We start from the raw sequence: 25,493 nt of genomic DNA, 5'->3' as shown, positions 1-25,493 counted from the left end.
GTCCTTCAATGCTGCCTTTTCTTCTTGATGCACACTTACTATGGACCAAATCCAATGCTAAATACTTGACTTATTTAGTCCATAATCCCTACAAGGTTGATTTTGTACCTAAACTGAGGTTCAATACAGTTCAGTAACATATCTAAAAATATGATCATAATAGGTGTCATGGCAGAGATTTTCAAAGTGTATTACTTTGGGGAAACCTAAAATCCCAAGAAGCCCAGGATGGGAACTACAATCTATTGCCTAGTCGTCGTACAAGAGAAATCAGAAAGTAGGTGGTGTGGGTTGAATTACATCCCCTAAAAAGATATATTGAAATCCTAACCCTGTACCTGTGAATGTGACCTTATTTTGAAATAGGCCATTGATTTGTTTGATTGCTGATGTAATCAAGTGAAGATGAGGTCATTAGGGTGGGCCCTAATTCAATGCCTGGTGTCCTTAGAAGAAGAGGGACATTTGGACACCCAGACACAGCACAGGGGAAAGATGATGTGAAGTCACAAACACAGGAGAAGGCCGTGTGAAGATGGAGGCAGAGACAAAGTGATGCGTGTGTAAATCAAAGCATGCCAAGGATTGCTGGCAACCACCAGGAGCAAGAAGAGACAAAGAAGGATTCTCCCCTAGGGGCTTCAGAAAGAGCAGGGCCCTGCCAACACCTTGCTTTCAGACTTTTAGTCTCTAGAACTTCCAGCAAATAAGTTTCTGTTGTTTTCAAGTCGCCCAGTCTGTGGTACTTTGTTATGGCATCCCTGGGATACTAATACAGAGTGTATACGTCACATGAAACGTGAATTTGTGCCATCCCATCTGTAAAGCACTACCCAGTTAGGACCTGATGAAAAATGTTTCACAAAAGTGAGAGATCCAAGCCCAATACGAGTGAGGTTTAAGTTAATATGTACTAGGTAGCTAATACTTTTAAATTAAATGTAATTCCACCACCCAGATGACCAAAATGTTTCCTGCTGCAGACAAGATGAACATTTTGTTAAATTCCTTATTTATCATTTTCCTTTAATTCCGGGCATTATCAAATCAGTCACTGCTGCTATCACTGAGTCATGACAGTTCCACAGAATGCGACTTTTAAAATTCACTCATTGTAAGGACAAACAAACCTTTTGGTTAGAATTAAATTTAATATTCTCTCTTTTCTGAATGAGAGGCTTTATTTTGACAAAAATCATGCTACACCAAGTTAAATTTCTTAAAATGAGATCTCAACACGGTGTAATACATCAGAGCACTAAGAACACTTTGCAACCTGCTGAATACAATTAAAGATTCAGAGAAACTACGTAAAGGAAGGAGGGATGCTTTCTATAACGAAGTAGGAGGTAATTTAAAAACACACTTATAAGAAAAACAAATCCTAATCACCAAAATACATGGCATTGTTTTTTATGGTACCCATGTGAAAACGTTTAAAGCTGTCAAGATATGTTAGAAGTTTGCAGGAAATGAGCCCATAGTAAGTCTCAAACAGTGTACATTCTTTCCCATTGTTAATTTCCTTCCATGCCAAGGGCATTTCAGCATCTGTAGTTTCTGAGGATGTGAAAATGAATTTATAGCAACATCTGTTGTATCTGATGTGCCGTTTCCCAGAAAACCTTGAACTGTGGATAGGTATAAGGCCAATGGACTTGGCACAAATTCCTACAAACACATCAGCAGGCACCATCATGGTTACTTCTTTGAAAACCACATATATCATCCGAGCCACCTCTTGGGACATAATAAAGGCCTCACCACTGCAGTAATCTGGGTAATACTTTTCTGGGTACTCACTAAGAGGGACAAATTCTTGACTGTTAGGGTCTCTGTTGGGTGAATCCTGATGGATAACTCTTCCTACATAGACATCTTCAAGGTGTTCTTTCAGGTTGAGAAGATAGTCTACCAAGCTTGGTAAATTAACAAACATCTCCTCATCAACCTTCAGAATGAACAGGGCATTAGGACAGAAAGTCACAGCCCACTGCGTCATTGTGATGATCTTCAGAGTTTCATTCTCAGCACTGTCCAAGAAGAGTCCTTCAATGATATCATTATTCTTATGGGACTCTTTGTCTATCTCTTGCTGAGTAGTTACCAAAACAGGCATTCCCAAAGCAAAAAGAGTGAGAATGGGGTGCCCTCCAACGCTGGTCACGTTACCCCAGGTTCTCCTGATGAGGTCCCGCCTTGTTCCATTTCCTGAGCTACTGAAGATAAGAGAGAGCAAAAATATGTTCTTCCCTTTACACACCTCCGATGGGCTCAGGATATAATATTTGGAAAGATTACTTCTTACAGGATCCATGTTCAATTTCCTTGCCTTATCCTTAATTTCAAGAACCTTTATATCTACATAAGGCAAAGCATGCAGAAAATATTCTTCCACAAAATCAGCCCCAAAAAGCAAGGCATGAAATAGGATGACATTAAACAGAATGAAACACCACTGGTGAGTCCGAAGTCTGCAGAACATCACCTAAATGGGAAAAGAATACATGTTCATTCAAGCTTCATCTCCATTTCTGTTTTTGCCCCTACCAAACACTACATGTACCTCTTATAGCACTTAGTGGTACATCATTTTAAGTGTTTATTATTATTACTATTATTATTTTCTCCCCAGAGCCTCAGCACATATCCTAGTTGTAAGTCATTCTAGTTCTTCTATGTGGGATGCTGCCACAGCATGGCTTGATGAGCAGTGTGTAAGTCCACGCCCAGGATCCCAACCGGCCAAGCCCAGGCCACTGAAGCAGAGTGCATGAACTTAACCACTTGGCCACAGGGCCAGCCCCTCATTATTACTTTTGTTACCTGTCTCTCCCACTAGATCATGGCCTCCTGCCTTTCTCTTCTCCAGTGCTGCTGTCCAGCACTCAGCACAAAGTAGAAACTAAATAAAATGTTAGTTGGTTGTTTTCTGTCTTGTTTGGATAAAAGCCTATTTACTATAAACAAGGCCAGTGTTAGACACTGAGGAAGCAAAGAAGAACCAGACACAGACACATGGATATAAAGTAACAAGCAGCAGCATCCTGCTAAAAGCCTACAGGAAAATATATGATGTTCTTTCTGGAACTGAAGCACTTGGATCAGTTTCTTCTCTGATTACAAAGGTCAAGGGCTATTTTTCAATGACGTGGTTGTTTTTGTTGGACACTGCACAATGGCCACTATCAAACATTTACATTCTTCTAGTATGACTTTTCAATTTAATCTAATACTGAATTCTAACATTGTCTGTTTCAACAATGTCCCCTAATCCATCTGACATATCTGTCAATATGGGCAGATTCCTGCTATCTGCATAGCACCCCTTCAGAGATCTAGGAGGGACCTGTGCCAAGCTTACTCCATCTCATCAAAGGATATGGAAACTTTCCATCTGGAAGAGCATATGCAGTATTGTAATGTAACAGAGCCAGGGGACATTAAAGGAATTAAATCTTTATTCACTGGAGCTTCAATCAACAAAGCCTTCCATAATAATAGTTACCTCTTGTTGAGCATTTGCCACGGGCCAGGTGCTGTGCTAAGCACTTTTCATGCCTTAACCCATTTAGCCCTGGTACTATCCCTTTCAGACAGGTAATCTTCAAAATTAAGCTGAGCATTCAAAAGGTTGAGTAATTTGCCGAAGATCATTCAGTGGGTAAGGGAGTGGGGTAAGGCCATGATTTGAACTCAAGTCTGTTAGATTCCAAAGCTCACTCTTAATCAGTATAGAATCCTGACTCCCATCTTTTACTTTTCCACATCTATTGAATAGGAAAAAAACAAAGAGCAAAACAAACGCCTGCAATTATAATCTGAACTTCTTTCTATTTTCTCAGCGCCGATGATTTGCACACAGAAGAAACTTCAGCCTCCTCAAAGCCTATTTTAATAGATAGCAAATGCTTCAAAGATTATAAGAAACTTACCGGCATGTTGTCTGTGAACAATTTCAGGGCTTTGGAAATTATTGAGTCCAGATGCCAAATGATGCCCAAATGTATTTCAGTATCACTCAGTCTAACGGCGCTTGAAGTAAAGTACTTTGTGCCTGAGACTTTAAGGATAAGGTTTCTTGCCAATCAACCTGAGCTTTTGTCCCAGAATACCTGCTGGCTCCATAGGAGAGCAAGGGCTGATCGATCATGTTACAGCTAGAGTGAATCCAGAACGAAGAATAGAAAAAGCAAACCTCTTTAAATGCTTCTTACCTTGTGTGCCTCTTGAAACTGACCCCTTGTCTTTATGTTGAGTTCCTGGTGAAGCATGCTTGGGAGTTGAAAGAACAGTTAACCCACATCACCTCTCCACAGCATCATCACACAAGGAGTGCATCTCAAGAACCAAATCAGTGGAGTATTTCCTGCTCCCGGGTACCTGCACATGCAAGAAATGTACTAAATATCAAGGAATACTTGTCATCCTAGTGGGTGCATTTTTTCTACCCAAGGAAACATCATATGGTGAGATTTGGTGTCCCATTGGGAAGGATTTTGAATTCCTCATATAAGCTATTCCAAGAACTTTACTAAATCAATTATATGTTGTCTAAACTACCTCTCCCAGGCAACTTTATCTCAAAATAGAAAATAACATGTAGTCCATTTTAGCCTGAATTGAAGAATCTAAGCATTTGATGTTTGCCATTTTCCCAGTGCATGTATGTATAGGAATTGTCCCAAACATCGTTTATACCAGCAAGTTTATTTTAAGAAAAGAAAGAACATCCAGGATATTTTCACGTTCCTGTCACGTAAGCAGTTGTACTGAACACTCTGATCTCATGCCAGGCTATATTTTATATTTTTCTTTTCATATGTTGATCTTTCTACCTGCTACTCAAAGCAATTTTTGTAATTATTTGGCTAGGAATAACTCATTATGTTTAAAGTTGGCTGTTTTCTCAACAATCATCACGCAATCTTGGAGATTTTTACAAAGTGGCAAATCTAACCTAAAAAAATATTCAAATGAAAAGGAATTTTTTACATATATTAAATTTAACAATTATTTAACACGTCTTGTATTTAATTAAACACAAATTCTATTTTGCAATTTTCTTTTCATTTTTTATAGCTATAAATTTTGCTCCTGGATCTCCTCTGGGCTTAAACTTAGACAATTTGCTTTCGTTGCCCATCAGAGGTTCAGATAATATTTTCTCTGGGGCAATTCCATCTGGAATTTTCAGTTTGATTCATCAAACTTCTACCATTCTAGGGTTGAGACTGTTTGCAACAAATAGACAGCGGGGCTTGGTTTTCTTGATTACCTTAGTACTGTCTTCTCTTTCATAGAGGTTTTCTGATCTGTGTATCCATATCTTCCTGAATTTTCTCATAATGTTGTCATCAGTCACTCTCTGGCTTAGAAGTCTACAGAGGCTTCCTATTGCCTACCAAATCAAATTCGCTCTCTTGAGACCTTTCAGTTCACCATACTTGGCTTCCATCATAAAGAGGAAACTTATTATTTCACGTGTTTCAAGTATCCTAGATGTACTCAGGACGCTTGGAGGCTTGGCTGTGTTCTACAACTAAATGGATATGAGACTGTCTTATTGTCTATATTATGTGTTCTGTCTATATCATTGGGCAGGGCTGTCCAATATGGTAGCCATTAGCCATATGTGGCTGTTTAAATTTAAATTAGTTAAAATTAAATAAAATGAATGTTTTATTTCCTCAGTCACATTAGGCACTTTTCAAGTGTTCAATAACCATAAGAGGCTAATGGCTGCCGTATTGGACTGCATAGATAGAGAACATCATTGCTGAAAGTCCTATTGGACAGTGGTGGTACAAGATGCCTGTGAGTATATGTGCATGTAGTTTACAAGCCCTTACAGAAAAACAAGGGTAACATGCTTTAACGGGAGCCTGAGTTGAAATCCTGTGATAGCCAGTTACTACGACCTTCGTCAAGAGGCTTAAACCTCTTTTGACCTCGGTTTCCTCATCTCTAAAAATGGAGCTAATAATAGTAACACCTGTGTAGAGTTACTGTGGGAACTGAGTGCCACAACACAAAGTGATTACAAGAGTGCCTGGCACATAGGAAGCACAGTTTTACTCCTTGACGCTAACAGGTTTCTATGTTTCATCTCCTTCAGTACTCAGAAAGATCAGATGAGGAGGGTACTGTAAGTGCTATGCAGATGAGGAAAATAAAGCCAAAGAGGTTAAGTAACCGTTGGCGCAGCCAGAGGGCAAGAGCTTGGATTCAAATCTAGATCACCTGACTCCCTTCTTTCGCTCACCAAAACTCTCACTTTGCTGTATTTTTCTCTTTAGCATTTGCTAAGGCTTGCATCAACCTTGCTCAGTTATTTGTTTGTTTATCTGTCTGCCTTCCCCACTAGGATGTAAGCCCCAGGCGGTCAGGAATTTTTCTGGTTTTGTTCACTAACCCTATCCTCCCCAACCGTGTTTGGGACATCACAAGCGCTCAATGGGTGGTTTGATTTTGGACACACCTTAACTTCTCCATAAATGAAGATAACAAGAAAAAGTGGGGCACAGTTGGTTCAAGATCAGATTACATGAGAGACACAAAGGCGCTGGACAAACTCCAAACTGCAGCTCCGAAGTAAGCAGCGGTCCAGGCTCCACAGGTCTGAGCTGTCCTGCGCATGCTCCGCCTCGCTCTACGCTCCTCGGCCCGCCCACTCCCCCCGACCCGAGGCGGGGGCCGGAAGTGCGTCCGCGTCCGCTGGGCGCCGCAGGCGGAGGGGCGCGCGGAGATGACGCAGACAGCACCGGAAGCCGCTCCCCAGTGAGGTTGCGGACCCGGAGCGGCGGCTGCAGGTCCAGGTCTGTGTGTGAGGCGGGGCCGGGTCGGGTTGGGGCTTCTCTGTCGCCCACGCCTCTGCTGACCCGCCGCGTCTTGGGCTGTTTGTCTTTCTCTCCTTGCAGGCGCCATGGCTGCCGAGCGGACCCGGCCGCTGCGAGGCTCTGGCGGCCCGAGCGCGCCTAGTCGGTGTGAGCCCGGCGCGAGGTCCCGGGCCCCGGGGCGCTCGCTCAGGTCAGTGCCGCGCGGAACATGGCTCCGGGAGCAGGGGACCTGGGAGCAACGAACGGGGTGAAGGGATCTGGAGTTGGCTGAGAGCTGGGAAAATTGAGTGTCGGAGTGAGTGCCTCAGTTTCCCTAGCTGCGAAATGAGTTAAGAGCGATGTGCCAGGGCTGCCATACGTTTGAAAGATACTGCAGTGTGGAGAGGTGGTTACTGAAATACAGAGCGTTGTACTGATGTGAGGGACTGCGCCGCAGTTGTGGGTGTGCCCCGGAAACAGGTGTGTGTGAGGGGTGCTGCTTGAAATAAAGATAATATTAGTGCTAAATAGTAGCGATAACTGGCATTTCTTGTTGGCGTCCATTGTGTCGAGTACCGTGCTAAACGCTTTACGTGTATTGTCCTATTTAATCCCCACAAAAACCTCTGTTCGTGGTTACATTTTACAGGTGAGGAAACTGGGCTTGAGATAGGTGAAGGGGTTTGTCCAGGGTCCCCAGCAACAGGTGGAGTTGCAGAGCCCGTATTTTATAAACACTGTTTGTATTCTTTCAAAGCTGTTTTTATTCATCTTAAGACTAAAGGAGTTTTTAAAAATAGATAGTATATTCATGTGGTTTTAAACTCAAAAAGGGACTCCTCATCCCTGTTGCTCAGCTCTCCAGTTTTTTTCTGGAGGCAACCAGCGTTGCCAGCTTCTTGAATATCCAAAAGATATTTTATGCCTATGTAAGTTTATATACGTTTTCAAAGCCTTTGTACTCTAATTGCTAATTATGCTTGATAAGAAAAGAGAGGGAAGATTAAGTCTCCTCCCCAACAACAGATGTTTACTTTCAGTCTTGACTAGGCTGAGTCCTGGTGGAAGAGAGGACAACTCATTCATGATTATTTTATCCAGAATGGCGTATCTCTAATACGACCTAGGGGTAAAGGTTTTGTTTCATTTTGGGAAGCTGGGGGCTGGGCAAGATGTTAAATATGCTGCTTCCTATGGGCCCCTGGGAAAGTCGCTCCACTTCTTGGGCCATAAATTTCCTCATTTATTAGTTAAGGGCAGTAGTACTGATACTTTCCATGAGGTTATGAAAATCGAATGAGGTAATGTCTGTAAGCAGTACTTTAGTCTTTTAAATGAGTACAAATAATGAGAGTTGCCTAAGGGAACATAGGGAGTTAATGGCAGAACCAGAGACCAAATCCAGGTCTGCCATCTCCCATTTTAGGACTCTTGTCATCACACCACCCATTTCAGAGCTTTGTAATTGTTAATATTGAGGGCAGAAAGACAAGTTTAATGTTTAGTCTGCGTGGGGAAAAAAAGGGCAAGACAGCATGGAGTGTGGATAGAGTGGAGAGAAAAATACACCTAGTGGGAAATTATGGCCTCAAGTCAATAACTTCCCCTAATTATAAAATTAAGCTCCCAGTGAGTTTTAGCCCTTAAATTTTTCTTCCATATATTTTAAGCCATTTTCAAGAAACTATGATAAGATCATAGAGTTGAAAGCAATAGTAGTGGTCATGTCCATTCCAGCCTCAGGGCCACTAAAAGCTTCCCTGCCATGTATTCATAGTAATAAAACTAGCAAAAAGTACCATTTGAGTTACCCTAGACGGGCTCTGTGCTAAGCATGTCCTTGCTCTGTTTCTGATTCTCACAACTCTCAAGGTGAATGATAGCTTCCATTTTACAGATGACAAAACTGAAAATTAGTAGTTGAACATGCCCATGATCACATAGGAAGTGGCTGAATCAGTAAAAGATTTGACTGACTCCAAAGCATTTTTATTTATCCCATTTTGCTTCTCTACCCAACTGTCCTTGACTGTTCCCAGTAATGGGAAGTTCACCACTCTGGAGGCAGCTGTTCCATTATTGGAAAGCTCTGATGATTTAAAAGCTCCTCCTTGTGTTGAATTGAAATCTCACTTCCTGAAGCTTTCCCCTTGGGGCTTTGTGCTGCCAGTACATGGTATTCCTAGAGGCTCTCCAAGAGAGTTCAGTTTAGACCTGTGACCTTAAGAAAGTTCCTTCCAAAGTTCATTTTTTAGAGAAGTAAAAAGTACATTCTGCAGAGGCAATGGGGCCTGCTTTATTAAAAAAAAAAAGATGCCTTTATCATGACTGTCAGAGATGAAGAACTGGAAAACAGCCTCTTGTAAGGGGTTCACTAGCTTAAAGGGCAATCTCTAATGTAAGAGCTGGAAAAAAAATTCGTGTTAGGAGAATAAATAAATCTCAGAAATGGCTGGGTTTTTAAAGGTACTCAGTGGAAAGCTTGTCCCATAATCTTGTCATGAGCACGTTAATTTGGCAAGATATAGATGTCTCTTAGTTATTTGTGAATGATGAGAACGTGATAATGTATTCATGGGTATTTTAAATTTGTCTTGTGGCCATTTAAATACTAATTCAGCATACATAAATGTAAGCATTCCTGCGATGAATGTGTGGAATACTTTGTGTGCATAGGTGTAAGTGTGATAGAGGAAGCCCCTTGCACTTTTTCACTATGAAAAATGATTCCTGGGCAGATGGTTTGGTGTAGTTTTTAATTGGCCAGTATTAATTAATTAGCTGCTGTGATGGTATATGAATGTCCACAGAAAAGGGTTTTTTTTTCTTGCTGTGAATTTTTTTTAAAGTAAAAGTTTTCTAGAAATGTTATAGAAAGAAGGTTGTTTGGATTCAGAGGAAGGAGGAGGCTTGTTATCTTGTGTTAAATTGATAAAACTTTTGGTGAACTGATTATTTTTTGGCAGCCAAGTAAATCCTCAAATTAATAAGTCCTACCTAGCCCACACCTTGAGGCTTCAGGGTATTAAAGTCCATTCACTGTTCCAAAAACCAAAACTGTTAGACAGCAGGTGATGTGAATAGAAAAGTTTGGTTGCTTCTCCTGCGTTTGTCTGATAACATTCTTGCCAAATTTGATACTGGGAAATTAATGAAATGATTTTTACTCACCTTTCATTAACAAAGTTGGAAGATGCGATCTGGCTTTTTGTTTAGACTTGATCTAGGTGACCCATATGAGAAGGAATTTATTTTCCTCGTCCACATTAATTTGGACATAAATTTTTAAAATTAGTATGACGGTCTGGTGGGAAACTAAGTGATCAGTTTAGAGGCAAGTTTTTTCTTTTTTAAATCATAGAAATGTTTAAACATATGAAAATAGAATAAGAAACCTCCGTGTACTCGTCACCCAGCATTAATATCTGTCAACATATGGCCAGTCTTGGGAAAGATGATTTTTATTGGTTTGCTTTATTTTTTGTTTCTTTCCATTAGTTTAGTCCCCAGTGTTAAGAGTGAGTTGACACCTTACCACAGTATGTAATGGTGGATAATTGTAAATGTTTTTTTGGTTCCAGTTAGCCCTGGAGCACTTTGTCATTCTCCTAAAGGAGAAGGTGTTATAATCAGATAGGCACAGTGCCTCCAGATTTTATCACCAGGCTATAATCCCCTGATTGTAGCTGTCTTCAGAGAGAAACAGCTTGGTGTGGTTGGAAGAGTACTGATCTTGAGAGCACTGGCCTCCAGTCTCTTTGCTGCTATTTTAATAGCTCTGTTGACTTTAGGCAAATCACTTGCCTTCTCTGACTTGTAACTTCCTCATCTGCAAAGTAGAGATGATGATACCTGGTTTTTGGCGTTTCGTAAACATCAGGATTACTAATTTGACTTATTTGTGCAGGCTTCAGGCCCCTCATTGCTCTCTGGGGCACATGGTTAAGAGTTGTCACCAGCTCATTATGAGGCTTATAAAAACAGACTGTGTAAAGCCAAATAAGGCTTTGGTAATTCATGTTCTAACAGGCAGTGCCGTAAAGGAAGTGGAAGAACCAGAATACCTGAGCCACATAATTTATTACATCTACTTATTTTTCTTCCCCAAATCCTTTTGCCTGAACATCTATTGCAAAAGCCAGTAGTCAGCTCTGTAATTTTGGTAACAGGTCACATTGTTCCTAGTATGATAACTTATGTCTCAGGTTACTGCTCAGGAGACTTGCTTTCTGATTGTCACATCCTGGAGCTTATTTTTGTGTTTTATTGTCCAAATAGAATGTATTAAGTAAATCATGTTTTGATAGTTCTGATGGGGGCGGGGGTATATTGTACAGAATATACTGTTTCATAAAGAATGAATACTTTGTAAGTCTTTTACTGTGAAGATGCATGTAGCATGTGCTAGACTTCAAAAGGAGCAATTCACACACACCAACATAAGTTTTATTGACATGTTTTCAGAGGTCGTGATTTGTTAAAGTATGTTTTCTCGAATGTATTTTCTTTTGTGTGCATGGAACATTTTCAGATAAACATAGTGTGTTAACTGTAAAGTTGTGATGTAGTAACTAAGCATAAAATTGTAATGCCAAGTTTTTTACACTAATTTTTAATACTTCGTTTATTAGCAGTCTTGCTTGAACGGTCTTTTTGAGCAGAACTAATACAATATTTTGATGTGCCACAGGTAAATTTTTCCATAACCTTATGGAGAGAAAGGACTTTGAGACATGGCTTGATAACATTTCTGTTACATTTCTTTCTCTGACGGACTTGCAGAAAAATGAAACTCTGGATCACCTGATTAGTCTGAGTGGGGCAGTCCAGCTCAGGCATCTCTCCAATAACCTGGAGACTCTCCTCAAGCGGGACTTCCTCAAACTCCTTCCCCTGGAGCTCAGTTTTTATTTGTTAAAATGGCTCGATCCTCAGACTTTACTCACATGCTGCCTCGTCTCTAAACAGTGGAATAAGGTGATAAGTGCCTGTACAGAGGTATGGCAGACTGCGTGTAAAAATTTGGGCTGGCAGATAGACGATTCTCTTCAGGACGCTTTGCACTGGAAGAAGGTTTATTTGAAGGCTATTTTGAGAATGAAGCAATTGGAGGACCATGAAGCCTTTGAGACCTCATCATTAATTGGACACAGTGCCAGAGTGTATGCACTTTACTACAAAGACGGACTTCTCTGTACAGGTAAGAGACCCTGGAATTGTTTTTTTGATTTTTGCATTTTGTAGGGCGTATTCTTACACATAGAACAAGCTATTCCTTAGGCTTGAGAATGGCAAGTATTAATTATATGAGATATCTATAATGGCATCCCCCCTCATCCTCTTTCCTTCTAGAGAAGACAATCATTTTTATAAAATTTTACAAAAAGAAAATTCCGGACTTTTTTTTTTTTTTTGAGGAAGATTAGCCCTGAGCTAACATCTGCTGCCAATCCTCCTCTCTTTGCTGAGAAAGATTGGCCCTGAGCTAACATCTGTGCCCATCTTCCTCCACTTTATATGTGGGACACCTGCCACAGCATGGCTTACCAAGCGGTGCCATGTCCGCATCTGGGATCCAAACAGGTGAACCCTGGGCCACTGAAGGGGAATGTGCAAACTTAACGGCTGCGCCACTGGGCCGGCCCCCCGAGGTGTTCTTTTAAACGTGATGTGAATCGGAAAGCTGTAACTACTTTGGTGCGTTTCTTCCATGTTCATCCTCCACATTGGTTAACTTTTTTTTCTCTCAGCAGTGATTTTTGGGGACAAAGCAGTGGAAAAGTTGGTGGCTAGTCCTAGCAAACGGTTAGATCATCTTGCAAGAAGTACTTAACCTGTGTTTGTTTCCTTGTCTATAAAATATGGGAAGGGAGATGTGTGTTTCTTGTTTTAAAATCCTGTGGGTCTAAGAAGAATTAGAAGTTAAGCGTTTGGGCATGGGAACAAAGACAGCTGAATATTTTTAAACTAGGCAATTAGGTAACTTTATATAACAAACAATCATTGAAATTTAGAATTATGTGTATCTTCCAATTATAATGGGCATGTGTAATCAGTGCCCACATTGTAGACAATATATTTTGATAGGCAAATAATTCTCAGGCAATGTTTAGAATGGCTCTAGCAGTTCTTGTCAGTGATCCCAATGCCTGTCACTTCCATTGTATGTAATAAAAAGGGGTACTTGGTGTTCTTTCTTCATCCAAGATAATTTCTTTTTTCCCTCCGGTTTTATTGAGAAATACTTGACATTTGTCCCTGTATAAGTTTAAGGCATACAGCATGATGGGTTTGATTTGCATATATTGTGAAATGATTACCACAATAGGTTCAGCTCACATCCATCTTCTCATATAGATACAATAAATAGAAAAAGAAAAAAAGGAAAGAAATTTTTTTCTTGTGATGAGAACTCAGGATTTACTCTCTTAACTTTCCTCTGTATCATACAACAGTGTTAGCTGTAGTCATCATGTTGTACATTACATCCTTAGTATTTACTTATCTTCTAATTGGAAGGAAGTTTGTACCTTTTGACCACCTTCCTCCAGTCCTCTCTCCCCACCTCTGGTAACCACAAATCTGATCTCTTTTTCTGTGAGTTTTTTTTTTTTTTAAGAGTCCATGTATAGATGAGATTGTACAGTATTTGTCTTTCTCTGTCTGACATATTTCACTTAGTGTAATGCCTTCAGAGTCTATCTCTGTTGTCACAAGCAGTAGGATTTCCTCATTTTTTATGGCCGAATAATACTCCGTTGTGTGTATATATATATATATATATATATATATACCACAACTTCTTTATTCATCCATTTTTGGACACTTAGGTTGTTTCCATTTTTTGGCTATTATAAATAATGCTGCTATAAACATGGGGATGTGGATAACTTTTTGAGTTAGTGTTTTCCTTTCCTTTGGATATATTCCCAGAAGTGGAATTGCTGGATCGTATGGAAGTTCTATTTTTATTTTATTGTATTTTATTCTTTTGGTGTAGAAGATTGGCCCTGAGCTAACATCTGTTGCCAGTCTTTGTCTTTTTTGCTTGAGGAAGATTGTCACTGAGCTAACATCTGTGCCAGTCTTCCTCTATTTTGTGTATGGGATGACTCCACATCATGGCTTGATGAGCAGTGTGTAGGTCCGCACCTGGGATCCAAACCTGCAAAACCCCAGCCACTGAAGCAGAGTGCACAAACTTAACCACTGGGCCACCAGGCTGGCCGCCTATTTTTAATTTTTTGATGACCCTTCATGCTGTTTTTCATAGTGGCTGTACCAATTTACAATCCCATCAGTAGTACACAATGATTCTCTTTTCTCCACATCCACGCCAGCATTTGTTATCTTTTGTCTTTTTGTGTGTGTGTCAGGAAGATTCGCCCTGAGCTAACGTCTGTGCCAGTCTTCCTCTACTTTGTATGTGGGATGCCTCCACAGTGTGGCTGATGAGTAGAGTAGGTCTGCACCCGGACTCCGTGTGCCTGGGCCACTGAAGCAGAGCACGCGAAAGTTTAACCACTTAGCCATGGGGCCAGCCCCCTATCTCTTGTCTTTTTGATGATGGCCATTCTGATAGGTGTGGGGTAATATCTCATAGTGGTTTTAATTTGCATTTCTGTGATGATTAGTGATGTTGAGCACCTTTTCATGTACCTGTTGGCCTTTCGTACATTTTCTTTAGAGGTCCTTTTGCCTATTTTTTATTTGAGTTTTTTTGCTCTTGAGTTGTGTGAATTCTTTATGTATTTTGGATATTAACCCCTTATCAGATGTATCGTTTGCAAATGTATCATAAAAGATTATTGTTTCCCATTCCATAAGTTTTCTTTTCACTTTGTTGATGGTTTCTTTTGCTGTACAGAAGCTCCTTAGTTTGATGTAGTCTCACTTGTTAGTTTTTTATTTTGTTGCTTGTGCTTTAGGTGCCATATCCAAAAAATCATTACCAAGCCCCTCGTCAGGGAGCTTTATTCCTAGGTTTCCTTCTAGGAGTTTCATGGTCTCAGGTCTTACATTTAAGTCTTTAATTCGTTTTGAGTTAATTTTTGTGAATGGTATAAGATATGGGTCCAGTCTCATTCTTCTACATGTGAATATCCCGTTATCCCAGCACTGTTTATTGAAGAGACTATCTTTTCTCCATCAGGTATTCTTGACTCCCTTGTCCAATATTAGTTGACTGCATATGCTTGGATTTATTTCTTGGATCTTAATTCTATTCCATTGGTCTGTTTGTCTCTTTTTATGCCAGTACCATACTGTTTTGATGACTGTAGCTTTATAGTATAGCTTGAAATCAGGAATTGTGATGCCTCCTGCTTTGTTTGTCTTTCTCAGGATTTCTTTGTCTGTTCAGGGTCTTTTGTGGTTTCGTATTAACTTTTGGAGTGTTTTTTCTACTTCTGTAAAAAAATGCCGTTGGAATTTGAATAGGGATTGCATTGAATCTCTAGGTGGCTTTTGGTACTATTGACATGTTAACAATATTAATTCTTCTAGTCCATGAACATGAGATACCTTTCCATTTATTTATGTCTTCTGTTCCTTCACGTATAGTAGTTTTCAGAGTAGAGATCTTTCACTTCCTTGAATTTATTCCTAAGTATTTTATTGTTTTTGATGCTATTATAAATGGGATCAATTTCTTTATATCTTTTTCAGAAAATTCATTCAAGATAATTCCTGATAAACATTTGGGTATTACCTAAACTACATGGTTGCCATTTTTAATAGTATATATTGCTCCTTTATGTAAATATATCATTATTTAACCATTTCTATGTTGGTGCGTGTTCAAGTTGTTTCTATTTTTATGAATATTTTTGTTTGCATAATATCTTTCCTTGAATTATTTATTTGAGGCAGAAGCTTCAAAGTGGAACCCCCAGATCCGGAAACAAATGATTTTATAGCACCTCTTAGTGTCCTTTCCAGATAGATTGAATTGATGCCATGCCCACAGCAAAGTCTTAAGTAACCTGCTTCTCCTCAGAGTCCCACCAGACTCAATTTTAATTTTTTTTTTAGATTGGCATCTGAGTTAACATCCATTGCCAGTCTTTTTTTTCCCTTCTCCCTAAAGCCCCCCAGTACATAGTTCTATATTCTAGTTGTCGGTCCTTCTGGTTGTGCTGTGTGGGACACCATCTCAGCATGACCTGATAAGCGGCGCCATGTCTGCACCCAGGATCCGAACCAGTGAACCCTGGGCCGCCAAAGTGGAGCGTCCAAACTTAACCCCTTGGCCACGGGGCTGGGCCCTCAATTTTCGTTTATTTTTAATAGTTAAGAGATGTATGATTTCTCAAGATTGTTTTAAAATTGCATTTCTTTATTCATTGAAGGTGTACATTTTCTCGTGTGGTAATAAATTCTCTGAAATGCTAGACAGTTTGTCAATTTTATAAATGTTAAATTTAAGGCATTTCATGGTTTTGTTTGTCATCCTGAAGTTACCCATGCTTACATTATTTTCCTTGTCCCATACTGTACTGCTGATTATTGGAACAGCATCGTCTCTTCTTCCATACTTTGATGTACTTTTCCAGTTGCAGTGATGGCTTTTCCGTGTCCTTTCACTTCATGGTCAGTGGCGCGTATTTTTTAAAGATTAAGATGCAGTATTGCCCTTGAGCTTGGTGCTCATTTGCACTTAGGTAAATACTGGCAGTTGACTCATTTTTAGAACCAGCTCTAGCTTTTTTTCTTTCTTCTTAATTTCTCATCAAACTTTACTTTTGAAATGCACTAAGACCTCAGTTACTTGGAGCAGAAGTGAATGGAACACATTCATTGAATTCTTTAACTGAAAAGTTACTATCTACAGTAACTGTGAACCCAACCCTGTATTTTAAGATTATTCTCTAGTTGGGTCTGTATGTTCTTTTATTTTTATTCTGGTTACATTCATCTGGTGTGCATATTGAAAATTAAACTCTCTCTAATGAAAATGACCCAAAGCATTAGTTTAATTTTTCTAACAGCATCCCTGGGACTGTTACTAGTGAGAGAAATATTTGCTATAGAATTATACATGTGTTTGTGTCATCTTGTTACCTAAGAGCTTGTGTTTTCACTGTGGTTGAATTGGGAAATTCTGAATTTGGCAGTAAACTTACAGTGACTGTCAGATTAGCCCCTTGAACAAACAGTGAAATAGTATTGCCAAAAAGATTGATGGCTGATGCTAAAAATTAATATGGTATAGGGGCTGGCCCTGTGGCTGTGTGGTTAAGTTCACAGGCTCCACTTCAGCGGCCCAGGGTTTCATCAGTTCGGATCCTGAACACGGACCTAGCACTGCTCATCAAGCCATGCTGAGGTGGCATCCCACATAGCAGAGACAGAAGGACCGACAGCTAGAATATACAACTATGTACTGGGGGGCTTTGTGGAGAAGAAAAAAAACGAGAGATTGGCAACAGATGTTAGCTCAGGTGCCAATCTTTAAAAAATAAAATTAATATGGTATAAACTGAATGAAGTAGTTATCCTTCTGCTTATTTCTGAAATGGTAAGAAAAGAACCTATTGTGCTTTGTGCTGTCCAAGAAATATTTATTTGTAAAATGCCTATTATATGAAAGATGATGTGAGGGCATACATAGATGAATTAGAGCGATTCTTTGGTCAGAAAACACACACACTGGGATCAGGAAGGTAACCTGAATAAGTAGAAGTTTCCACGTGGACTCTGGCTAATCAGAGAACACTTGCGCTTGTAGGGAGGGTGGCTGCTCTCTCACTGTGGTGAGTTATTGCCATGTGGGATTCAGGCTCAGAGCTGTCAGATCTGACTTTTTAAGAGAAGCCTCAAATCGAGATTTTTGTGAAATATCCTGGTTTTTTTAAGAGTGATTTTTAAGTATTATTCACAATTTAAAAAATATCATGTTTGAGTCATATTAACCTGTCAGCTGCTGTATCATGACCTCTGGCTTGTAGTCAAATAAGAAAAACAAGAGCTATGAAAGAGATGTGATCAGCTGATGTAGTTGAATGGTATGAGAAAAAAATCGTATAGTTGTTCAGAGGAAGAAGTGATTTCTTCCATTTGGGAAACTTGAGCAGTATTTATGTTGAGTCTTGAAGAGTGGATGGAGTTTGGAGAGATGAGAGTAAGGGCTTTGCAGCAGGAAGATCAGCATTAGCAAAGGTATGGAAAGGGCTCAGCATGGAGCACATAGCAGGAAAATAAAGAAAATTCATTTTAGCTGGATTTTTAGGATGTAAGTAGGGACTCTATAAGAGACTCTTAGGATAAAATCTGAAGAAGTAGACTTGGGCTGTGTTGTGAAAGCCTCAAATGCTGGGAACGTGAGTTTGGACAGTTTTCTATAAGCAGTAAGAAAAAACTATGGAAGATTTCTGAGCAGAAAAGGGGCCGGGATCGGAGCTTTCTTCTTCAAGGAGACCAGTGTTCTTTTTTATTTTTTTAAGATTTTATTTTTCCTTTTTCTCCCAAAGCCCCCGGTACGTAGTTGTGTACTTTTAGTTGTGAGTCCTAGTTGTGGCATGTGGGATGCCGCCTCAGCATGGTTTGACGCGCAGTGCTGTGTCCGCGCCCAGGATTCGAACTGGCGAAACCATGGGCCGCCATAGCAGAGCACGCGAACCTAAGCACTCGGCCACGGGACCGGCCCCAAGACCAGTGTTCTTTATTTCTATCAGACCCAGGTCCTCTTTTTATAACATATTTTACAATATTACCTTAAAGTAAAATTCATAGAAATAACTTAGCTACACATGTTTTTTAAATGAATACAGTCCCTAAACTCTGATCCAAAGGAAAATTATGAGAACAGTAATTTAAAATAATACACATTCAACGTGTAGTTCTCAAGCACAGCTATGCTGGAAGCCAGTACTGCAGTCATGTCTGTGCCTGTATGTGCTGTCATTGTGATCATGACAGCTATAAATGCAGAATGTTGTATTTGTGCCACAGATAGCATCAATGTTGTGATCTTCTTAAATGATGAAAAACTCTTAGTAAAGTTCCCAACAAAGTACATTTTTTCTCAATTTACCTGGTAGTTACACTGATAGAAAATTCAGAATAAACTGTAAATATGCTTTGTAAAACAGGTTCTAGGCTCAGATAACTAAGAATAAGCTTTTCACTTAGTAATATCTGGCAGAACCTTCGAGAATGTCATGCAAAATACTAGACAGTTCTTTTTGTGCACTGTCCCAAGCATTGCAGTATGTTTAGCATCCCTGGCCTCTTCCCAGTAGATGCAGTAGTACCCCCCTACTCCAATCATTGTGAAATTGAAACCACCCCTACAAATTTCTAAAATGTTCCCTTAGGAGATACTCCTTCTATTGACACCCTCTGACATAGACAAATCTAAAGCATCCAAGTTAAAGTATTAGCCTGTTGCAGTTTAGGTAAGGGTAAATAGGTCTAGATTAGGATAGTAAGGATAGAGATTTTAAAAAGGAGCAATTGAATGAAAGAGCAGCTGTTGAAATAGAATTAACAGGATTTGGTAATGGATTGGGTGTGTGGCAAGGAAAAACGGATATTTCAAAAATGGCTGAGGTTTCTAGTTGTGTGTATACCTGGGAAGATGGTACTAGTAACAGGAATAGAAAATAAAGAAATAAATTCAAGAATGTAGATGGAGCTCAGTTTGGGTTGAACTTAAAATCCAGTTGGATGTGTAAGTGGAGATTCCTGCAAATATCTGAAAGTACAGGATGAGAGCTTTGGGGAGTGCTCAGGGCTAGAGAGAGATTTCAGAGTTAGTCACATCACAGCTGTGGCTGTAACAGTGAAAAGGAGATGTAGAGAGGAAAAAGAAAAGAGCCTAGGGTGGACCCTTGAAGAGCACGCCTAGAGAAAGGGGAGAGGTAAAGAAACAGAATGGTGATGAAGAGAGTTTCAAGGAGAATGGAAATTGCCTCTCTTAAAGAGGCTGTGGTAAATGTTTATGCAGTTGGTCAGCAGAGTCAAATGCCTCAGAGAGGCAACTGAGAGCTGAGAATTCTACCAGTTAAATATTTAAACTTGGCTTCGTACGATAGTTTACTCCATTTGGGCTACGGCTCATTTTTCTGTTTGTCTTTGTTACATACCCATCCTTGTAATTTTTTATATCGAACTATTGTTTTCATCCTATTTTCTGAATTGAGAGGGCTTTTTTTTCCCTTTCGTATAGTGAAAAATAATCTACATTTATTTGGTTCCTTTTCATTTCTAGGCTGCGTCAATGATGACCTCTTTGAAAACAGGTTGGGCTAGCCAGTGCAGCAAATGGAAGTCCATAGGGAAGGTTGACACAAAGCCAAAAGGAGCAGAGAATAATGGCTCCTGAAAGCTTAGCAGCTAAGAGTAAACTTGTACTGTAAAATGGAACTCAACTCAGCCTGATTGTTTTCCCATGTTTCTTTAGGGTGTAAACCTGAATGGTGCAATATTTTTCTGTATAAACTAGTTTAAATAATTAGTTTGGATAATCTCTCCCTTTGTTTTAAATCAAATTGTGGTAGAATATACATAACATAAAATTTATCATTTTAATCATTTTTAAGTGTCCAGTTCAGTGCCATTAAGTACATTCACATTGTTGTGCAGACATCACCATCCTTGCGTCTTTACCAAACTGAAACTGTAGTTGTTAAAACACTAACTCCCTATTCCCTCCTCCCTCCAGCCCTTGGCAACTACCATTCTACTTTCTGTCTCTGACTACTCTCTTTACCTCATATGGGTGGAATCATACAGTATTTGTCCTTTTGTGACTGACTTATTTCACTAAGTGCATGTGTCAGAATTTCCTTCCTTTTTAAGGCTAAATAATATTCCATTGTATTTATATACCACATTCTGTTTATCTTCTCTCCTAGTTTTTACCTAGCTTTCCTGCCTCCAATTTTGCCCCCCTTCAAACCGTTCTCCGTGATGCAGCCATAGTGATCTTTCAGAAATGCAAATAAGGTCGTAAACATCCTCCTGACCCAGCTCTCCAGCCTGACTTTGTCACTATTTCCTGGTCATGCTGAACTGCTTTTGTATCAGTGTCCATGTTTAGACAATGCATTTTGACAAGCATTCTAAATAGTTCCTAGGCAGTTTTTAGAATGGTTCCAAGTAGTTCTTTATGAATTGACCCCAGTGTCTATTCACATGTATTTATGTAATATGTAGAGATACTTAGTAGGTATATACCAGCGATTGGTAAACTGCAAACTCAGGGCCAAATCCAGCAGAGTAATTCCAACAGAGACTGTATGGCTCAAAAAGCCTAAAATATTTATGATCTAATCTTGTACTGAAAAAGTTTGGCTGACCTTTGGCATGTACTGTTCCTTTTTGGCGGCCGAGTGGAAGGTAGGGATGGGGTGGTTAGCTTACTCATCCTTTAGATTTCAGCTAGTTAAAACTTGAAAGTTTTTTTAAGCCATGAGATCCCTTCTTCAAACAATCCTAAGACAAAGCCCAGCTTAAAAACAAATGAGAGTATAGTTGAGGAGCCAAGGATGCCATCTCCTAAGGCGTATTTGTGGAACACTAGAGATTCAGGAGCACAGGTGTGAACCAGGGGAGCTTCATCTGAGGCGTTTTCTCCTTTTATCCCCTCCCTGCTTTTGCTGTGGGCTTTTGTACTGCCCACCGCTTACTGTACTGAATTATATTTGCCTGCTTAGCCTTTTTGTCTTCCCAAGTAGACTAAGCGCTGTGTGAGCAGGAGCCCTGCCTGACTCAGAAGTTCTATAAATAAAGGTTGAATGAATGAGACCCCAGTTGAGCACTAGCAGTAAATCAGAACCAAGCTCAGGTAGGACCCGAAATGATTTCTTTCCCTGTTTTAGCCCCCTAGAAATACAGTCACAAAATGTCCAAGCTTAAAGAATATCTCAAACTGCACTGCACCATCTAGTAGCCACTGGCCACATATGGCTTTTGAACACTTGAGCTGTGGCTCGTCCAAAGTGAGATGTGAAATGTGAAATACTCACTGGATTTCAAAGACTTAGAAGATAAACCGTTTCATTGGTAATTTTTTTATGTTGATTACATGTTGAAATGTTAAATTTTTGACATCTTGAGTTAAACTATATTAGATTAGTTTCTTTTTTTTACTTTTTGAAGTAAATAATAGAAAAAATTTTGATTACACATATGTCTTGCCTTATATTTCTGTTGGACAGCACTGTTCTGGATCATTGGTTCTCAAAATATTGCCGATGCATTAGAATCACCTGGCAAGCTTTTAAGATTATTGGCAAGCTTTTAAGATTTTTTGGACCCCACCTCAGAGATTCTAAATTAGACTCTCTGAAGGTAGGGCCCTGCACACGTGTTTTGATAAAGCTCCCCAGATGATTCCAGTGTCTCATATGCCCAGTGAGAACCTCCAGCCAGTCCTGCCCCTCATTTTATAGAGAGGAAACTGAGTCCCTACAAAGTAAAGTGATGCCACACAGAGTCTTCATTTCAGTATGTTCTCATAGGGTTTGTCCAGATTGAATTCACGCTCTACCTCTTTCATAAGTGGTAGCTATTTTTCCATTGTCTGGAACAGTGGCTCTTGACCAACCCCTAAGGGTAGAATTGTAGCTGGCTTGCTTTAGTCATTTCAGCTTTTTGAAAGCTGGTTAATTTGTGCTTTCCTAGGATACTATGTCCTTGTCATAGTGACTTGTCCTCAAAATGTCTTTGTCAGTTCTTACTATTTTTTATTCTAAAGGTAAGTTATGAGACGTGAGTTAATCATTAGGATTTTAAACATAATTCAAGCACAGCCTTGAATTGGCGCCATGATCAGTATAATATTTTCTTCAGAGGCAGAAATAAAATGTACTGTTTTCTACAGAATCTTAAGAGACTTTTACAAGCTCATTTTTGAGTTGTTGTGACTATCTGGGAATAATTTATCCTTGGTTTTCTTAGGGGTTCCTTTACACATTTCAAGATGGCTCAAGAAATTATCAGTTAGCGTTTGCAGAAGTTAACTCATGATCTGAGGCTTATCTTTGGACTTGCCTTAGAGTAGAACATGTTCCAGCAGACTGCTTTACTATTCAACATTCTTTATTTATTCAGGGTTGTTGGGTAATGGACAGGCATGCGTGTACACATGCAGTCATAGTAATACACATCATTTCAAGCTCAAATCAGAGAGCTCATGAGAGTCAAAGATTTATGATATTTTAGAAGTGGAAGCACCAAAGGATGCTTCAGTCTAAGATTCCTCTGTAGCCTGGAAAATTAAGGGAAAAGGACTATACCAAAAAGCTTGCATTCAGTCGCTGTGCCGTTAACACCATTTTGGTGACCCTGAGCAAGTTGTGTTACCCGCTCCATGCTTTGGTTTTTTCAGCTATAAAGTGAGAGTACTAGGCAGGGTGACCGTTAAGTTTCTTCTTTAAGAATACCATGGTTTGGGGATTGATTTTCCTTCATTAGTGTTTGTTTTCTTACTAACCTCCCTGTTTTTCTCTTGAAGGGTCAGATGACTTGTCTGCAAAACTGTGGGATGTGAGCACAGGGCAGTGCGTTTATGGCATCCAGACCCACACTTGTGCAGCTGTGAAGTTTGATGAGCAGAAGCTTGTGACAGGCTCCTTTGACAACACTGTGGCCTGCTGGGAATGGAGTTCTGGAAGCAGGACCCAGCACTTCCGGGGGCACACAGGGGCGGGTGGGTTGCCCTTTTTCAAGGGTTTCTGGACTTAGTTTAACCTTGTGCCTTGAAGCCAAAAGTCAAGAATGTGATTCTCTTTTTTGTTTTGTTTTATAACTTAACCTGCCTTTCTTATCTATTCTTTCTCAGTCACGGCAGTTAATCCCTTTATTCAAGTTCTTATTTGGAATTTTTTCCCTAATTTTGCTTTTCTTTGGCCCATTTAAAAACTCTTCTCTCCTATTTCATTTTTATGCTGTTGGACAGTCAGTCCCCTTTGCTTTTATCAGATTCCATACTTCAAATTGACTAAGTCCTACACTTGTAAATTCTGTCTACTTCATTTGTAGAATTAAGGCTGAAAATCCTTTGGAGTGACAGTGGTTTCCAGATTGTGTGATCTACACATATTCTGTCAAATTGGAGCTTGATTGACAATTGTTAAAACAAGCTACTGCCTAGAGATAAGATGAAAGAAACAGATCCCTGAAGATTTCCTAATAATTTTACAGCAGGCTTGGTTTGCAAAAACTCGTCCTTTGAATATAACCTCAAGACCTGCTCTCGCCCTCTGCTGCACTGTATTTTGGGGCTTTGTGCAGAAAGCATGCTGAGCTGTTCCCCAGCCTCTTGTGCAGCAGCTCCCTTCTTCCTTTTGCCCATTTACCCACCGCATTAGCCCCTGACAGACACCATCTGTGCTCTTAAGCCTCGCATTTTATGAGTGGCCTTCCTGGACTCCCTCAACAGGTTGGTCTCTCTGCTGTAGGTTTCCCAGTAACCTGCATTTCTGTCCTAACTCTCATCGTACAAGTAAGTATGATCATCTCATGATTTCCCCACCAGGCTGTAAGCTCCAAAGCACAGGGAGCTTGCCTGTCTTGTTCACTCTTAGGTCCTGAGTTCCTTGCACTGTACCTGGTACTCAGTAATTCTTTGAAGTAAACCTAGCTGTTCGATTGCTAAAAACAGGCTTTTTTGCCGTTTTGTCTGTCATCCTATACATTTTTCCTCAGTCTGCTATGTTGCCACTCATTTGTTATAGAAATCAATATTTGAAGATATATGAATTATCATGGAACTTGTATATTAAACTGAGTGTACTGTTCCACAGTGTCAAGGTATACATTGACTTCCAAGTGATTTTATACCTGATCAACTGAGAGCCCTGCTCTAAAAAACTTTCTCCTTGTTGTTCCCTGGACATTGCTGTGGCTTTTCCTAACTCCATGCCTTTGCTCCCTCTACCTGCAGTATTCTCTTTCTTTTCTTGATAAACTCTACTCATCCTTCAGGGCCCATCTCCAATATCGCCTCTTCCCTGAAGTCCTCCCTGATACCCCTGGGCAGAGTTAGTCATTCTCCTTGGTGTTTCCCTAGCAAGAGGTAAACATTTATTTTTTTTGGACTTCCTCCTCCACCCCTCACTTAGATTGAGTTCCTTAAAGAAAAGACCAATGTCTTCATCTCTAGGTCCCCAGTGTTCCTTTAGAATTTGGCAGACATTTAGAAACAAATACTTGAGCACTTGCCATACTCAGGCACCATTTTAGGTGCTGGGGGTATAGCTGTGAAGAAATTCAGTTAGTTTTGAGATAGTGGCTTAGTCTGACCTTTGAGATCTTTGTGTTTTATTTTGTTGTTCTCATTACACTGGCTTTTCTTGAATATGGGCGTTGTTTTGCAGCTTATATTCTTGACATTTTGCCTCACTGCAATAAATAGTGCAAATCTAAGTAGGGCCACCTGTGTTCTGTTTTCCCTTCATAAGCTAGATAAGTTTGTGTAGTATCAGGCAGCAGTCCTAAGAAGAAATGCCATTATTTCCAACACTGGTTTTGCCTCTCACTTGGAAGCTAACACAAGTTTAAAAGAGTGTATTAATCCAGACACTTTCCATCCTTAGCATAATAAGCTATGATAATAATGAGAATTTTGAAATGGCTATATTTTTTTTATCATAGAATTGCTAGCTGAGTGGGACCATTCTTATGGTAGCTCTGGCTGAGAAATACAGTTGGACAGCTAGGGAGAAT

General features: G+C 39.9%; 2 protein-coding genes across 8 annotated transcripts in view; one reads left to right on the top strand and one right to left on the bottom strand.

Annotated features, from left to right (window-relative positions):
* Positions 1–1,131: 1,131 nt before the first annotated feature.
* B3GALT9 (beta-1,3-galactosyltransferase 9) lies at positions 1,132–6,723 on the bottom strand. Of its 2 annotated transcripts, XM_070596103.1 has the most exons (4): positions 6,482–6,686; positions 5,279–5,401; positions 4,218–4,383; positions 1,132–2,488 (listed from the first exon to the last, which is right to left on the bottom strand). In XM_070596103.1, exons 3-4 carry the CDS (start codon positions 4,272–4,274, stop codon positions 1,385–1,387), a joined length of 1,161 nt encoding a protein of 386 aa, XP_070452204.1. In that variant the 5' UTR covers positions 4,275–4,383; positions 5,279–5,401; positions 6,482–6,686; the 3' UTR covers positions 1,132–1,384. The 2 variants fall into 2 exon arrangements, with proteins under 2 accessions (XP_070452204.1, XP_008517579.2); XM_008519357.2 differs by lacking the exon at positions 5,279–5,401 and having other exon boundaries at positions 6,482–6,723.
* FBXW2 (F-box and WD repeat domain containing 2) overlaps positions 6,246–25,493 on the top strand; it is a 31,059-nt gene continuing 11,811 nt past the window's right edge. The window contains exons 1-4 of one of the 6 annotated variants that reach the window (XM_008519187.2): positions 6,246–6,818; positions 6,921–7,029; positions 11,509–12,018; positions 23,281–23,475. In XM_008519187.2, the coding sequence (XP_008517409.1) occupies positions 11,529–12,018; positions 23,281–23,475 (685 nt within the window). In that variant the 5' untranslated portion in view covers positions 6,246–6,818; positions 6,921–7,029; positions 11,509–11,528. Of the gene's footprint in view, positions 6,819–6,920; positions 7,299–11,508; positions 12,019–23,280; positions 23,476–25,493 lie in introns of all 6 variants that reach the window. The other 5 variants (XM_070596099.1, XM_070596102.1, XM_008519207.2 and 2 more) reach the window with 5 other exon arrangements.

The sequence above is a fragment of the Equus przewalskii genome, chromosome 26 (genome assembly GCF_037783145.1).
Source record: "Equus przewalskii isolate Varuska chromosome 26, EquPr2, whole genome shotgun sequence".
Classification (NCBI taxonomy): domain Eukaryota; kingdom Metazoa; phylum Chordata; class Mammalia; order Perissodactyla; family Equidae; genus Equus; species Equus przewalskii.
Note: the sequence above shows the minus strand (reverse complement) of the source record. Positions and strands in the feature narration are given on the sequence as shown.

Coding starts and splice junctions, on each gene's coding strand:
- B3GALT9 (XM_008519357.2), bottom strand. CDS start 4,274: ATGCTTCACCAGGAACTCAACATAAAGACAAGGGGTCAGTTTCAAGAG. Junction 2,489..4,217: donor AGTTTCAAGAGGCACACAAG/GTAAGAAGCATT, acceptor TTTCCCATTTAG/GTGATGTTCTGCAGACTTCG.